A 16625-nucleotide genomic window follows, 5' to 3' on the forward strand; every position below is an offset into this window, starting at 1 on the left:
AAGATTTGAATTGTGTTGCTACTTACCTCAGAAAAGATGAGAACAAACAATTATCCTCCATGGGATCCCACACAGGAACCCATACACCATTGAGTTAGGATGAAAACTATTGATAACAGCAACCGTCATACATTAAGGTAAAGCTTGACCTCAATAGTTCAGAACTGTAACAATCAATGGCTAAAAAACTTGACTAAAAATACACCATCCAATGTCTAAACCGAGAGTGAATGAAGACGCAACTTAGAAATCCAGTAATGAAGTATACAGTGATTTAACCTCAGTGAAGATCTCATATTAGAATTCTGTATGAATAAGCACCTAATGAAAAGACCAAGGTCGGAAATGCAATAATTAAACAAATATTAGGCACTGACAAATGACGACAACTAGATCACATGAAGAAGCAAAAGGAGAAAGCAGGAAAACCCTAGAAAGACCAATACACATTGTTCCAGTACAACTCAACTTGATAAGAGATTCCAAATTTCCCTGACTAGAATTTGTCTATCCAGTATTTTTCTAGTGAATCACTGTTGAATCAATATCAATCTCTGAGGAGCATCGATACTTGATAATACCATGTTTTGATCCCCACCCAAGTAGGATCAAGCATCAACTTACTAATACCCATAGTTAGTGCCATAGACTGAACCATAGTCTCCAGTAGGTGCATGGCCAACATGATTAGCAGCACTGGATGGGGGTGACGAATACATGGAACCATGAGCAGAAAAAGCGTTATAGCCTTGATTATAGTCTCCAGCAGGGGCATTAGGTCCTGTGGTTGGGTTCTGCATAGAATTTGCAGCCTCAGCCATGACATTCTGCAGCACAGACACAATATCAGTGTGATTGTGAACTATAAAATGCATAGGATCTACTGTTTGAACAGAAACTTAGATTTCTACGGTTTAAAGGGATATCAAAGAAAAATATCTACATTAATAAGACAAATATGAAAATAGGACCCTCTGTTCATAAAATTTGTGAAAAAAAAAAATGTCAAGTTAGGGATGAACGGTAGTAATTTGTTCCAATCCAAGACAAAAAACTGTAATCATCAACACAAGAATCTAAATGGAGGCCATCATGGTGTGCGAGTTCAACCAACAGCGGAGGAGATGAACCGTGCCTTCACTATTGCCACTGGCTACTGAAACATCATTTTCATATTGAACTAGCCCTTCTTAATCCCAATCTGTTACTGAGATCAAGATCTTGTTCCATCAGACCCAGATTGTTAATTTGCCAAAATTTGAGAGAATTATCTTATAAGAAATCAGGTAGAGGTAAGAACTCCCCAACACCCTACAGGTTATTGACCTTAGGTATCAGTAAAAAGGACAGCTGAGTTCATGTGTTTTGAGTGCTACTAGGTTTTTGAGTGATTATTTCCTGATTAATGGCAGTGCATATTTGATCACTGAACACTGGGGTTGTATGGAACAGGGTCTCCATGTGAGAAGGGTCATGCCACCAGACCTGGGACAAGTTTGGGTTAGAACTTAGAACAGGAATGAACTAGACTTGGAAATGAGCTTGCCAAATCAGTTGACGGTGTAAAAATGTAAAGCTTGACAAGCATATGGGGTGGCCTAATCTTCCCCCTATCAATGATAGCAACGAGTTGGAAAGCATAGGGTAGAGGACAGCCTATTTATGCCCGTATCTCTCAAGTAAGGAAATTTAAGTTCTTACCCACAGAGTTATGCGGCAGCCAACTAGCAGTTACAGCGGTAGTAATACGAGTTACTTCATCATTGTTCTAGTATTTACTTAATAGAACAATATGTAACAGCTATAAGCACTAAACTAACAGTATTTTAGGTATTTCTCTAGCGTTACATCCAAGGTAAAGCATGGCATACCATGAACATATTTGAATTACTTAACCTCAAAACAAAAAATAAAAAACAAACTGTATACAAGCAAGCAAATATAACATTAATATATAAGATGTAAAAACTGCAAAGGCACTGTTAATGGTTATTTTAGTCTTTTAGTATTATTATTGTGTTAGTGTTATGTTAATTAGTGATAGTAAGGGTATTATGGCCATTATAATGTACTTGATTTTTATTATCAATAGAGGGAGACCTATCTTTGAGTCAGGTCATTCATTTAATCAAAAATCTCAATATGGTATCACAGCATGATCCAACCTAAACCCCATCACCAACCCACACTCTGCCGTCGCCAGAAAACACCCTCCCGTTGCTGCCTTCTTCAAAAACCACCACAATCCTTCGTTATTTCACAAAACCAACCATATAGCCAAAAACAGAACCAACTGAACCCTAACCTACAAAACCCCATCACTGGAAACCAGCCCACAAGCTGGCCAACTTCTGGCAGTCCCAACCCCACCTGTCGGCATGTGAGAATGATTCCGGCCATCTTTTTCTGATTTTTTCCTCCAGCATGTTTTGATTTCCTCCCTAGACCATATTATCAAGCTATTGGGCATGTGTTTTGCTCAAAGATCCAACCTTTTCAACCACGCACTTGAGGAAATTCGTTAATTGTTGTTCGGTGTTCGTAAAGGTTTTTTCTGAGTCTCTTGGAGTAGTGGCAGTGTTCATAAGTTGATTTGTAAGGATGTGGCAGTGTTATATCAGTTTGTAAGTGGATCGCCTCATCCATGGTTGTTTCAGTGGTTCACCTTGTTTATGGTTGTCCCAATTAGTTTTGATTGTTCTTCTTGTTTGATAGTGGCGTGGCTACTGGTTTGTGAGTGTTGGGATGGAGTCTAAATCCCTAAAAAATGTTTCCTTCATCGCTACCACAGATAACAACTGAAAAGTTGTATCGAAAGAATTAGGAAAATCTGACCACTTGCTCCAATCTAGTCTTTCTGATGAGAAGAGAAAAGAAGTGTGGATTCAAGAAGATGCCTTGAATGTTTCCCTCCTGTGGAATTCAGTGGAGCCCCAGATTGCATGAGCGTGCATGCATATAGATACATGCAAGGAGATTTGGGAATATGCCAAACTTATGTACTCTAGTAACATTACACATCGGTATGATTTATCCCAAGAGTACTTTCAGTTACAACCAGTGATATGAAAGGCATAATTGAGGCGCGACGCACCTTGAGGCGTTTTAGGCCTAAAACACACCAAGGCGTTTGTGAAAATGCATTAGTCCGCAAAGTGTACGCCTCAGGCGAGAAGGCGTACGCCTCAGGCAAAAATACTCACCTTTTTATGCTTCAAATTCAAGTCGTACGCCTTATGGGATTCCAGTTTTAAAACACATTTAAAAGTTCAGAACCCAGAACACACTGAAACTCTTCTCCTGTGCTCCCTCAACGAAGCCTAACAAAGCCTCTGCTCTCTCCTCGAACCTTGACGAAGACTCTGCTCTCCCTTCGAAGCCTCGACGAAGCCTCTGCTCTCTCTTCGAAGCCTCGACAAAGCCTCTGCTCTCTCCCCAACGATCCTTTCCAACTCTGATCTGCCTCCAACGACTCATTCTGACGTATTTTTTCCCTTCAACGAACCCTTTGGAGCTGTCGTCTCTCTGCAGCGACCCTCTGCAATCTCTCGCCTCTCTCCGTGACCCTCTCGTTCTCTGCCACTGTTGACTGCAGCTGGCTTTTAGAAATTAGAATCTAGACATATTTAATTCGGCTTTTCTTATGGCTCATACTTATTTTTTTAACATATATTGTTTGTGTTTGTTACCTAAAACTAAAAATTGGCCTGTATGATATTTAAAATTATGTTTTCATATTTTTTCTATTATTTTAAAATTTTTCATATTTTTTTATTTTATATAAATTGATTTTATTTTTTAATTATTTCAAAAAATATAATCCCAAAATGCTTACGCCTCAATGCCCTAAGGCTTATGCCTCGCCTCGCGGAGGATAAAATGCCTCGCCTTACGCCTTTGCCTTTTAAGACACTGGTTACAAAGAGAAGATAGGAACATTATAGATTATTTTGGAGACAAAACATATCCACGCGGGGCTTAACATCATGCAACCTATAATTGCTGATGTTAGTGAGATGCAAAAGCTGAAGGAGCAGACGATAGTTCTTCGGGTTCTAGCATATTTGATACCCAAGTTTGAGGTAGTCTAGTCCCAGATACTTAGTAGTGCAGACTTGCATCATTTGTCAATGTTTATCCTCGTGTCCTTTGTGCTTCTTGCAACTCACATTTTCCTACACTTGCATTTGAGAGAGAGCCACTGCCACACATGGTGATTCTAGTTTTCTACCAAACAACTGCAAAAGTTATCAAGGTGGTTCGGGCAGTTGTGATGGTAGAGATGGACGAGGTAGAGGCACTCCTCACAAGCACGCTCATTGTGGACCTGGTAATCATACTATTGAGCAGTGTTGAGATCTCCACAGTTAACCTTCACATGTTGCCAATGCAGCCACCACTAACTCTACACCTTTTGGGCCAAGTTGGGGGGAGGGGGGGCAGCATACTGTATTTATATTAGAGGAAGAGTATTCCAAGTTCCAGTAGCATCAAGCGTCACAACAAGCTTCTCTTCCCATTGCATCTCTAGCCCAAACAAGTAATCCCACAACATGCCTGTCATCCAATACTTCTCACCCTAGTCCTTGGGGTATGGACTCCGTTACCACTGATCATATCACAAGTATACCTAATTTCTTCTCTACTCTCTAGTATCCTGAAATCTTACCTTGTGTGACTCTTGCTGATGGATCCACCACTGCGTTAAGGGAATTAGGATTATAAATCCTACTTCTATTTCTCTTCATTTTCTTTTGTATATTCCCCATTTTTCTTTCATTCATATGTATGTTAGCAAGATTACCAAATCCATGAATTGCTCAGTAACATTCTTTTCTAATTCTGTGGTTATTTAGGATTTGAAGACGAGGAAGATGATTGGCAGAGGGAAGTAAAGCTGGTGGACTTTATCACTTTAAGCTGCTATCTCCTTCTACTACCTACACTGTTGCTGCCACACCTCTCCAAATTCATTGTTACCTTGGTCATTAGTCGTTGGAAAGTTGAAAATATCTAAATCCTTCTTTGAGTTTTTTGTCTAGTCTTGATTGTGAGTCTTGTGAGTTGGGAAAGCATCATGTCCCTTTTCCTTCCCGAGTCAGTAAACGGGCTACAAGCCCTTTCATGTTAGTCCATTCGAATGTTTGGGGTCCTAAAAGAGTTTTGGCCAAGTTGGGTTTCTAGTACTTCGTAACTTTTGTGAATAAATATTCAAGGATGACTTGACTATATAATAAAAGATCGTTCTAAGTTATTCATATATTTTGTGCTTTTTGTTCTGAAATAAAGGCTCAATTTGGTTTGCCAATTCATATATTTTGGAGCAATAATGCTAAGAGTATTTTAGTACTCAATTCACTACTTATATGACTCTGTTTGGTATTGTTCATCAATCGTCATGTCCACACAACAAAATGGGGTTGCAGAGAGGAAAAATAGACATATCCTTGAAATCACCCTCACCATACTTTATCAAATGGATGTACCTAAAGTGTTTTGGAGTGACGCTATACTTACTACTTGCTATCTTATCAATAAGATATTGTCCTCTGTTCTTAGAGGTAAAACTCCCTACTCCATTCTCTTTCCTAATTCACCTCTATTCTCTCTACCTCCTTGTATATTTGGGGGTGTCCTTTGTTCATCAACTAACTCCAATAATGGATAAGTTAGATCCTCATTCTATAAAATGTGTATTTCTGAGCTACTCATATACTCAAAAGGGATATTGTTGTTATAGTCCTACTCTGCATCGCTTCTTTGTTTCTACAAATGTTACCTTCTTTGAGTCTACACCTTACTACACTCAATCCCTAAGTGCTTCTAATCTCAATGAGTCTTTTCCGCTGCCTAATCTTCGAAATTCCAGTTTGTTATCCTTACACAATCAACCACCTATGTATCCAAGTAGTTTACGTCCTTCTCATTGTCTCAATCGTCCTAATTTGTAGGTGTATTCACAATAGTGGCCCCAAGGAAGAGAGTCCCCTCTAGCTTCTACTACCATGCCTTTGGTTTCCTCATGTAATGATCATATTTCTGAGGACAATTCATTGCGACGCAGTAATTCACATCTTGAGATATCTCAAAGGTACACCTGGGAGATGCCTTCTATATTGAGATCAACGTCACACTTATATTCAAGAATATACAGATGCAAATTCAGTTGGGTCACCTTCCAACCGAGGATCCAAAACTGAGTTCTATACCTTCGATGGTGGTAATTTGGTTTCTTAGAAAAGTTCAAAACAAACTATGGTGGCCAGGTCAAGTTTTGAGTCAGAGTATAAAGCTATGGCTCACACTACGTTTGAACTTGTTCGGCTGTAAGAATGTTGGAAGATTGGGTTTTCTACATTCTCAGTCTATGGAGTTGATGTGTGATAATCAAGTTGCTCTTCATATTACCTCCAACCAGACTTCCATGAGCAAATAAAATACATTGAAGTTGATTGTCATGTTGTTCAGTAGAAAATTGTGTAGAAGCTTATTACTACCACTTATGTGAAGTCCGATATGCAGCTTGCTGATTTGTTTACCAAAGTTTGGGGAGTGCTCGTGTTAAATTTATTTGTAACAAGCTAAAAGCATATGATATCTATGCTCCAACTTGAGGGGGGGCGTTAATGGTTATTTGATCTGTATTATAAATAGAGGGAGAGACCTATCTTTGAGTTATACCATTCATTTAATCAAAAATCTCAATAAGCAACCTAATGCATGCACGTCTTTACCAACAATTCCAATACAAAAGCATGTCAAACTAAGAGCAGGGACAAATGCAAGCAAAAAAATCACCTTCCACTGAATCAGGAATGTTAATCCTCTACAGATAACCATATAGGCTAACTGTGGAAGTGATGAAAAATGAAGGCAACATTGAGATTTTCAGAATAGACAGAGAACTGTATAATACCTGTATCAATTGCTGGGCTGCCTGTACTTGAGAAGCAGAACCATTTATTTCAACAGTCATCTCTCCAGGCATGCCTCTTGTTTCCTGTATCACAATACTTGCCCCACTGGCACGACGTATGTAGCTTATGTTTGCACCAGACGTCCCAATAACAGCATCAGCATATGACAGAGGAATTTGAATCTGTTGAGTGACCTGCAAGTAATTAATTGTTTGTGAGGAAATAAAATAGAGTAGGACTGATTACTAGCAAGTCGCCAACCCTCCAAAGGAAGAAAAGGAAGAAAAGAATAAACAAAAAATAATGAGTAGAAAAGAATCAGAGGTTAGGAAGACAGGAGTGACCAAGTCTATTAAAAATGCCACAAGGAACGAGTAGGCAATAGTATTGTGCACAGTTTTATTGTCAATATTGTAAATGCTGTGAAGTATTGGTTGCCTTTTTCAAAAAGGAAAATGCAGCACTCTTCACAATTTTTTATTCAATAACCCCCCAATTTGTTCAGCGGAAAGGAAATGAAATAGGAAAGAAATCGAGTTATAAATGGAATCATTATTCAAATGCCATATTGTGTTTAGTTAGTAATATAGAAAGACTATATCATTAGCAAACTTCACCTTTTCTAAACATTCAATATTTTTCAATGGAGGCTAAAATGGAATGAAATATAAGTCATTTTCAAAAATAAACCCAATATAAAATTATTTACTTCTGTAATCTTTCAAATATATGATTTCAATTCAACATTATTTTTTACTGAAAAAAAGATCCATTTCTTCAATCAAAATTTTTTTTTACATTTCTAATAAAGATAACAGTAACAAAAATATCACCTAGTGAAAAACATATATATATAATTTATTTATTTATTTATTTCTTATTATTACTGCTGCTATTGTTTATTATTGTTGCATATTTATAGCATAAACTATGGCTATCATTAAAAACCATAGGCTATCATTAGAAACCATAAAGGGTACTGCATCCTTGGCCTTATTACTTTCCCATATTTATAGCATAAACTATCAATTAGTTTTCCAATCCATAATCTATGGGTCCATTTAATCAGTATTCTTTTCCATCCAAGTTAGCTTGATGAAGTAGCAACATCTCACAGCTTAAACTTGCCAGCACTGATTTGTAAGCCTATAAGAACTGAACACAATCCCAGAACAATCAAATCGCAAATAAAACCTAGATAGGGGGTGCAAAAAGCTCAGAGGTTATCATTAAAAACCATGAAGGCTACTGCATCTTTGACCATTGATTTCCACTGGAACATTCTTATTTAAAGATAACAAAATCAAAAAAAGTAGAAAAACCTTTGTGGCCAGTGATTGTTGTGGCTGCACACTTGATGAACTCACTCCCATAGATGCATCTCTTCCATATGCAGATGCATCGTGACGTGGATACTTATCCAAAGTAGGCATGTCAGCTTGTGGATAATAATCATCAAATTGATGGGGAGGCTGCATATATTGAGGATGAGGAACATAACCAGGTGCAGCGCCAGTATTCATAGGAAAACCTTGAGGAAGGGGAGCCCAAGACTGGTCTGGTGGCAATGGCATGTTCTGATTTGCACGAGCGTTTGGCATTTGCATCTGACAAGGTAAAAACATAAAACGCAATAATTATACAGTCATGACTGATACACTGCCACAAAAAAGTATTCAGAGACTTAGAGAAGAATCATTTTGGTTCAATATATTTAACAGAAAATGCAAATGCACTGGCAAACAACTGAGTGACACAAAATGACAGTGTACTTTTGTTCTAGAACCCTAAATCTAGCAATCCAAAGTTTAATTCAATATTTTTCCATATGACATTTTTATTGCAAAAGTGGTGTATTACCACATTATAAATCTCTTCAGTCATTATTAATGTACCTCACTATAGAAAAATGTCTTTCAAATCAAGACATGCCACAACATCCTCCCTTAAATATGCAAGTGTCATTACATACTTTATCTATATATAGCTAGAAGCATAACCCGAGCATACCATATTTGAGAGCATATGTGTACCACAATCCCATGCCCATTCAAGAATGTTCTACATTCTATGTAGCATTAACTCATTCTCACAACTAAGCAGCAATTTCCAATCTAACCTCTAGACTTGTCCAAAGCAAACTAAGCTCTATTTCAACCTCAGAATGGACAAATCAATAACAATAGCTCCTACTTACCAAAAGCAATAAGAATCCATAAAAGTGAAACCTTGAATCATTTCAAGAAAACAGGGCCCATTTAGTTGTGGAGAACAGTTTTCATTTTCCACTTTTTAATTTGCGAAATACAAAAGAAGTTAAATAATTTCATCCATTGTACAACATTTGCATAAAAATTGAGAAAAAAAAAAAATTGCATGTGGAAATAGTTTTATTTTGCTTTTTTTTTTTTTCAGATAATTACAAAAATGCCACCTTGTTTTCCAATTTTCTAATTCACATAGGAAATCTAGAAAAAAAAAAATTCATTATTTTCTAGATTTATAATTTCTTACACCGAGTTTGGAGCATGAAATTTGGATATTGGATTCAGATTTGTGTGGATTTACATAAAATATAGAATAAAATTGTATTGAGTTTCTTTCCAATCCACCCAAGACCAAGCCCCAAAATCCATGCTGCTAACACTAACTCATATAATTTTTGAAAATTTGAAAAATAAGTTGTCCTTCTGTAATTCACTTGAAATCTAGAAATAAAAAATGAAACACTGTTTTGCACAACTAAACAGAACCTTGTTTTCTACCTTTTTAATGTGAATCTTGGAAAACTAAAAAATAAGCTAGAATTTTTATAATTCTTAGGAAAACTAAAAATGGAAAATGAAAACTGTTTTCACAACTAAACAAGCCCTTATTTTCTACCAAATATTCTAAGGATTGCTTAGATATTCATGATTTTTCACAATGTAGTTCAAATAATCTACTTGCAATATGATTTCAAGCACAAGCATGTACAGCATGATGTTGTACATTAACATTACAAAGAAATAAAACCCTATTGTTCCACTCCGCATTGGGAGTCTAGGAAGTGTATGACGTGTGCAACCTTTCCTCCACACTTAGAGAGGGGTTTCCATGACTTGAACCTATGACCTTCAGATTTAGGTATAACATCCTCATAGTTACTACTTGGTCAAGGCTCCTCCTCTACAAACAACAAAGAACAATTTTTTTTATAGCACAAGAAATTCATTAGATAGAATAATAAGAATTTACAATCAGGAGAAGAGACATCTCCTTAACAAAGTCTTGGAAACCCCAGGGAAAATAATATAAGAAAACCAAAAGGTATAAAAAAACAATCCAAAAATCAGCACATCCTAAAAAGTCAACAGAGAAAGCCAATCCCGCTGAATATCTGAGAAGCATATCCTCTTGAAATTACCATTTTACCCATGCACCACAAAGAAGCCAGAAAATGAATGTTCTCCCACATAAAAAAAAAAATTGCAAATTTCTTCCCCTGAACATATACGGGAGTTTCATTCCTTCCACAAACCCCAAAAGACTGCAAATAAACTTTAGTCCATAGCACTTTTTCTTCCTTCTTCCTACCAAAACATATTGCGAAAAACTCCTCCAGTATCCCTGGACAAACCCAACTTTATCCAAAATAAATGGGCAACTTGTTCCAAACCTTCCATGCAGAATTACAATGCAAGAAAAGATGCAGAGCAGATTCTGAGCACTTAAAACAAAGAACAAATTTTACAATCCATTAATAACCTGAATATATATTGTTAGTCCACTCTCTAACAACTTAAGCTTTCCAAGCCCAACCAGTGGCTTAAGATGGTATTAGAGGCTTAGGTGGGCATTCGACATGAGTTATTCAAAAGGCTTCCTAGGAATATAGCATCTGGAATATTGGATGCCCCTGTTTAGAACCCATTGAAATTCATTCCTTGAGAATATAAGGGTTTCTGGTTCAGGATTCAAATTTTATGTTATTTTTGAAAATGAAAACGATTTTATCATGTATTTTATTACTTAAAACTATGTTCGGTTAACTGTTTTCTAAATTGATACTGGAAATGAAAATAGTGAAACTGTGCTTGGTTAAGGTTGATCCATAGGGGCAAGTTGTTAATAAAATAGAAATAACAATAACAATTATCATGATTAGTATTATTATTGTCATTATTACTATTATTATTTAAAAATGGATTACGCCCCATACTAGACCTTCATTGCATCTGGAAATCATATCCAAAAACATGAAAAACACATTAAAATTATTTCTTGAATACGTGTTTTTTTACGAATGTTTTTGGATATGTTTCCGGAAATGATTTTTTGAAACACTTAACCAAATTTGAATTTTGTGTTTTCTTTTTATCAGCATTTCTGAATTCAGAAAACTCTATCCAAAGCCCTAACCAAACAAGCCCTAATATATTGTCAAAACATGGATATTCAATGTTCCTACCATTCATTGCTCCTAAATAAAGTTGCCCTTGTCTACTACTACTACAACCATTTGTTTTCACTACAACAACAACAACAACAAAACCAAGTCTTAGTCCCACTAGGTGGGGTTGCCTATATGAATCCTTTTCCACCAATTTATGCGATCATGGACAATTTCTTTTGATAGATTCAAGGATATTAAATCCTTACTATCTCTTCCCAAGTTATTTTAGGTCTACCCCTACCCCTTCTACTACCCCCCACAAAAATTAAGTCATTCTTCCTCACAGGTGCACTATGTGGCTTACGTTGCAAATGTTCATACCATTTGAGCCGTCTCTCCCTTATCTTCTATAGGAGCTACAACTTCCTTAATTTATCTTTTAATTTTATACCACTCATCCATCTAAGCATTCTCATCTCGGTATCTTTTACTTTTTGGATAATATGTTTCTTCGTTGCCCCAACATTCTAATCCATATAATATAGCCGGTCTTATAGCTGTCCTATAAAACTTCCTTTTTAATTTTAAGGGTATTCTACGATCACAGAGCACACTTGAAGCACTTCTCCATTTTACCCAACCTACTTTAACTCTATGCATTAAATCATCTTCGATTTCTCCTTCAGCTTGCATAATAGATCCAAGGTATCGAAATCTACAAGTGTTATTTATTTCTTCATCATCAAGTTTAACTTTGTCTCCAATATTCCGCTTATCATTACTAAAATTACATTTCATATATTCTGTCTTATTTCTACTTATCCTAAAGTCTCTAGATTCCAAAGCTTCTCTCCATAACTCTAACTCAGCCTCTACTCCGTCCCTAGTTTCGTCGATTAATACAATATCATCTGCAAACAACATACACCATGGGACCTCCTTTTGAATACTCTTAGTCAATTGGTTCATCACTAAAACAAAAAGATAAGGACTCAAAGCAAATCCTTAATGCACACCTATGGTGATTGGAAATTCTCTAATTTCTCCATCTATAGTCCTTACACTAGTCATTACTCCATCGTACATATCTTTAATGACATCAGTATACCTACTACATACACCCTTTTTTTCTAAAACCCACCATATAACTTCCCTAGGTATCCTATCATATGTTTTCTCAAGGTCAATAAATATCATATGCAAGTCCCTCTTCCTTTCCCTAATTTTTTCCATTAATCTTATTAAAAGATAAATAACTTCTGTGATAGACCTCCCGGGTATAAAACCAAATTGATTTTCTAAGACCTTCGTTTCTAACCTTAATCTTTGTTCGACTACCTTTTCCCATAGTTTCATCGTATAACTCGTAAGTTTAATTCCATGATAGCTATTACAATTTTGAATATCTCCTTTATTTTTGTATATAGGTATTAAAGTGTTTTTCCTTCATTCATCTAGCATTTTCTTAGTTTTTACAATTGTATCAAATAAATTAGTTAACCAAACCATTTGTTTTCACTATTATGATTATTATCATCAGTGTTTTAAAAGACTCAATCAAGGCGAGCCCAAGGCATGACTAAAACGCCTTGAGGGTCAATATAAAATACCAAATTCAAAAAAAGGCTGACGCATTACTTGCTTGTGCCTATGCATTTTTACAAAAGGCACGCCTTTTGTGCTTTTTTAGTTGAGGCTTACGCATTTTGGATGTGTGATTCTCATATTCGAATTGGTTAGAAAATTTTTCACTACACATTTATATAAAAAGAATGTCATAATTTGAGTTGATTTCTAAAACTCTTGAACCTAAACCTTTCCAAAATTACTAAGAGCTATATCTCAGATCATGAAAACAGTTTGAACTTTATAATAGCTTAGCTATCTCATCATGATTCAAGTCATGTACACAAGTCAGCAATTTTTGAATGCCTACAAATAGTTTGCAAAGTATATATAATCTTTCTGTTTACATTTTTGTGATTTTCATAATTTTTTATTTATTTTTATAATACATATAATTTATTTACATATTTTCTATCTTAAAAATTATTACAATTTTTCACAATATTGTTTGTAATATTGTTACTGTCTCAAGTTTAGGGTACTTTGGTAAGCTTATTGAAATAACAACAAATTGCCTATTAATATAGGTACAACAACAACAAACCAAGCATCAAGTAACAGTAGGTGGAGTCCACTTCATGAATCCTTTTCTACCAATTTGCACAATCTTGTGTGGTTTCATCCGACAATTTGAGGGGCTGTTAAACCCTTACTATTGCTTAAGAAGTTCAAGTACCAGTAGGTGGAGTCCACTTCATGAATCCTTTTCTACCAATTTGCACAATCTTGGGTGGTTTCATCCGACAATTTGAGCGGCTGTTAAACCCTTACTATCTCATTAGAAGTTTGTTTGGGTTTACCCCTACCCCTTTAATTGCTATTTGCTAATAACAGTGACTAGCTCACTCCTACTGGTGCACTATTTGGCCGACCACTTTGATCTTATATTCAAATCTGATGAGCAAAACAAACAAAATTATTCCCGTGAGGCCATCAGATAGTAATCCTATTCCCCGAAATTAGATAAGTAGAAGAAAATTTATTCCATGGAGGCATTTAGGAGTTAGGATAACCTAATAAATCCAAACACCCCCCCCCCCCCAAGAGCGTTTCAGTTCAAAAGTTACTGCTCACTCTATATTCCATTAATGTTTGTTTGTCAGCCTCCCAGCTCGCAACGAACCTCCACTTGGATTCAAATTTTTTTTCCCAGTTAAAGCTGGGGGAGGATTATAGCTCAACATACATAGTTAGCCCATGAAGACCTTAAGATTTGGAGCAGTCAATAGCTTAACTGCTTAACATCCATATTAATAGAAGCAGAAGATTCAAAAAATTCAATTTCTCACTAGATCATTTCCATTGTCATTAATGCAAGTAAAAATTAAACACAAAAAGTTACAATTTAGATGCATTTGCTTGGTCCAAACCTGTGAGTTAAAGGTGAAGTTTTGACTCAAGCAAGAATGCAGGATTCCCATTTGGGCATATATTTTGAAGCGACTGGAGCAAGCCAAGCTTGCATAGCCCAACTCAGAACTTTCTCCTGGGTGTGGGAGGGAGTAGCCAATGTTACCTATGACACAAAATGCTCCAGTTTGTGGAATGGGGATGAGATCACAGTACAGCATATGCACTAAAATGCAGGACATTTGCATAGTTATCTATGCTGTACTGTAAATCAATTTTTGAACATATATATCCTATGTCCTTTAAGCATAAGGCAAAACACTCTTAAAACGAACTAAGTTTAATCAGAATTATATAGATTGCATTTAGACTTATTTTAGATAGGCTAAATGGGCCCAAATATGTGTGTGACTATATCTTTACTATATCTTGAGGACTCTGGTTCCATTGCGAAGTATCAGAATAGTTTTCTTTTTTACAGCTAAAGTGATTTATTATGAATCTGCTATTAATTTCTATCATGGATCACCTCATAGGCTTATACGTTATCCAAACTACAGATGGTTGAAAATCAAATATAATATGACAAAAGTTTAAAAGAACCTTGAAACAATTAAAATTTTTAACTTCCAGACGACACATGCACAAACACACACACACACAAACAAATGAATTCAACAGAAATATAACTGTCAAATACTTCAGTTTCAAAACAGATCATTTCTTAATGTAATTTAAACATCACCATAACATTATATAAAGTACAAGTATGACTCAGGAGACGATGTGTTGCCACTGAAGTTAAAAAGAAGATGGCATAAAACGGACAGAAATTCCATTGCGCAAAACTAACAAGCACAGGTGAAGTAACAATTACACTTAACAGTGACGAATAAGCCAGAAACATAAGAAGGCAACATAGTATTTACACTCTTCAGTAGTGAATAAGGCAGAAATGCAAGTGAAAAGAAAAAAAGCAAGACCACAAAATAAAGCTTAAACTCTACATACTCATCTAAAACCAAAATCCCACAATTTTTCACTATAGGCATACTACTAGTACAACAGAAAACATAAGAAGCAGCACGGGTAATTATACAGTGCCTGCTTGGGAAAGTTTTTAATGAAAGTAATATTATCATGCAAATTTATTTTTAAGTTAGCCTTCAATAATTTGGATAGTGAATCACATTTGCAAGTTCCAAATTTTTAAATCCTCACTTCGCAACAAAAGTTACTTGTCAAAGCTTTTTCCAAAATTAAGTTTAGAACATATATCAACTTCCAACAAAATTATCGCATGTCTTAGAAGTAATTTCATACCCTTAAAATCACTTTCAATACAAAGTTGCCATAAACAGTCCCATAGAAAACATGATCCAGTACTTGAAAAAGTATATGTATTTTTAACTCATGTCAACCAATCATCTTTAAGAAGTATCTCTTTCGGAACCTTTGACAAGTTCCAGGTAAGTTTCATCACTGATCACTAAACTATTGACTAAATCCCATTGAAGTCACTGAACATCCAATTGTTTAAATTAAGTCTTTGAACTTAACTCAGTGTTGCACAGTGCATCATTTCGTTCAAAGGAAACAGATTTCCGCCAGACTTAGACTACATGGCAGATCTGGGGCCCACATATGACCCTCTCTCTTTTTGAAAGTTTTTTTTATCAATAATAAGAATATAATTTGAAAACAGGAGGAAACCATCCCCTTCCCCGGTCCCTCAAATATGAGACGTCCATGGCAAAGCCACAGGAGTGGCAACAATTGTCGATGGCAAGCCTCACGCCCAAATTTTTTTCTGCAAATTCCCAGAGGTTATCGATCTGGCCAACGTAAATGAACCCATTGACTTTGGTATCAACCATCTTCAATCAGGACCAACTCTTCCACAATGTGAACCATCCTGTCATGGCTATTATGGCCACATAAAGCTCGTCCCCACTAACCTGGCCACCTTTGTCCTTATAAAAACTCATCAACCAGTGAGCTTGAGCTCCTCAATGGCCATTTTACGTTTTCCAGGGCTGGGACCCTGTGATAGTATTGGATTGCCATTCTACCTCTGACATGTTTCTAATGAAAACTGGGAAAGTAAGATATAATGGCATGCTGCCTGGGAGTTTAAATCAAGCACACGCCCTGTTTGTGATTATTGAACAAATCAGAGAAGGGATGAATTGGGCTGGACACTGGAGGGTTATTAATTTTTCTCTTTCTTTTCCACAAATATAATGGACCTGCTTGGTAGAATTGTTGCTTTATTGTAGAATAAGAATCACATGGAAGTGCGCATCTAAATATGCAGGCACTCTTGGGAATAATTTATCATGAGAATTTTACTTGCT

The 16625-nt window shown here is 36.1% G+C and overlaps 1 protein-coding gene across 1 annotated transcript in view; it reads right to left on the reverse strand.

Annotated features, from left to right (window-relative positions):
- Positions 1-227: 227 nt before the first annotated feature.
- The window catches only part of LOC131155494 (flowering locus K homology domain-like), a 34393-nt gene continuing 17995 nt past the window's right edge, over positions 228-16625 (reverse strand). The window contains exons 5-7 of the mRNA XM_058108688.1: positions 8240-8524; positions 6917-7111; positions 228-827 (exon numbers count right to left, since the gene is read on the reverse strand). Of these exons, the coding sequence (XP_057964671.1) occupies positions 624-827; positions 6917-7111; positions 8240-8524 (684 nt within the window). The 3' untranslated portion in view covers positions 228-623. The remainder of the gene's footprint in view (positions 828-6916; positions 7112-8239; positions 8525-16625) is intronic.

Source organism: Malania oleifera, chromosome 5 (genome assembly GCF_029873635.1).
Source record: "Malania oleifera isolate guangnan ecotype guangnan chromosome 5, ASM2987363v1, whole genome shotgun sequence".
NCBI lineage: Eukaryota > Viridiplantae > Streptophyta > Magnoliopsida > Santalales > Ximeniaceae > Malania > Malania oleifera.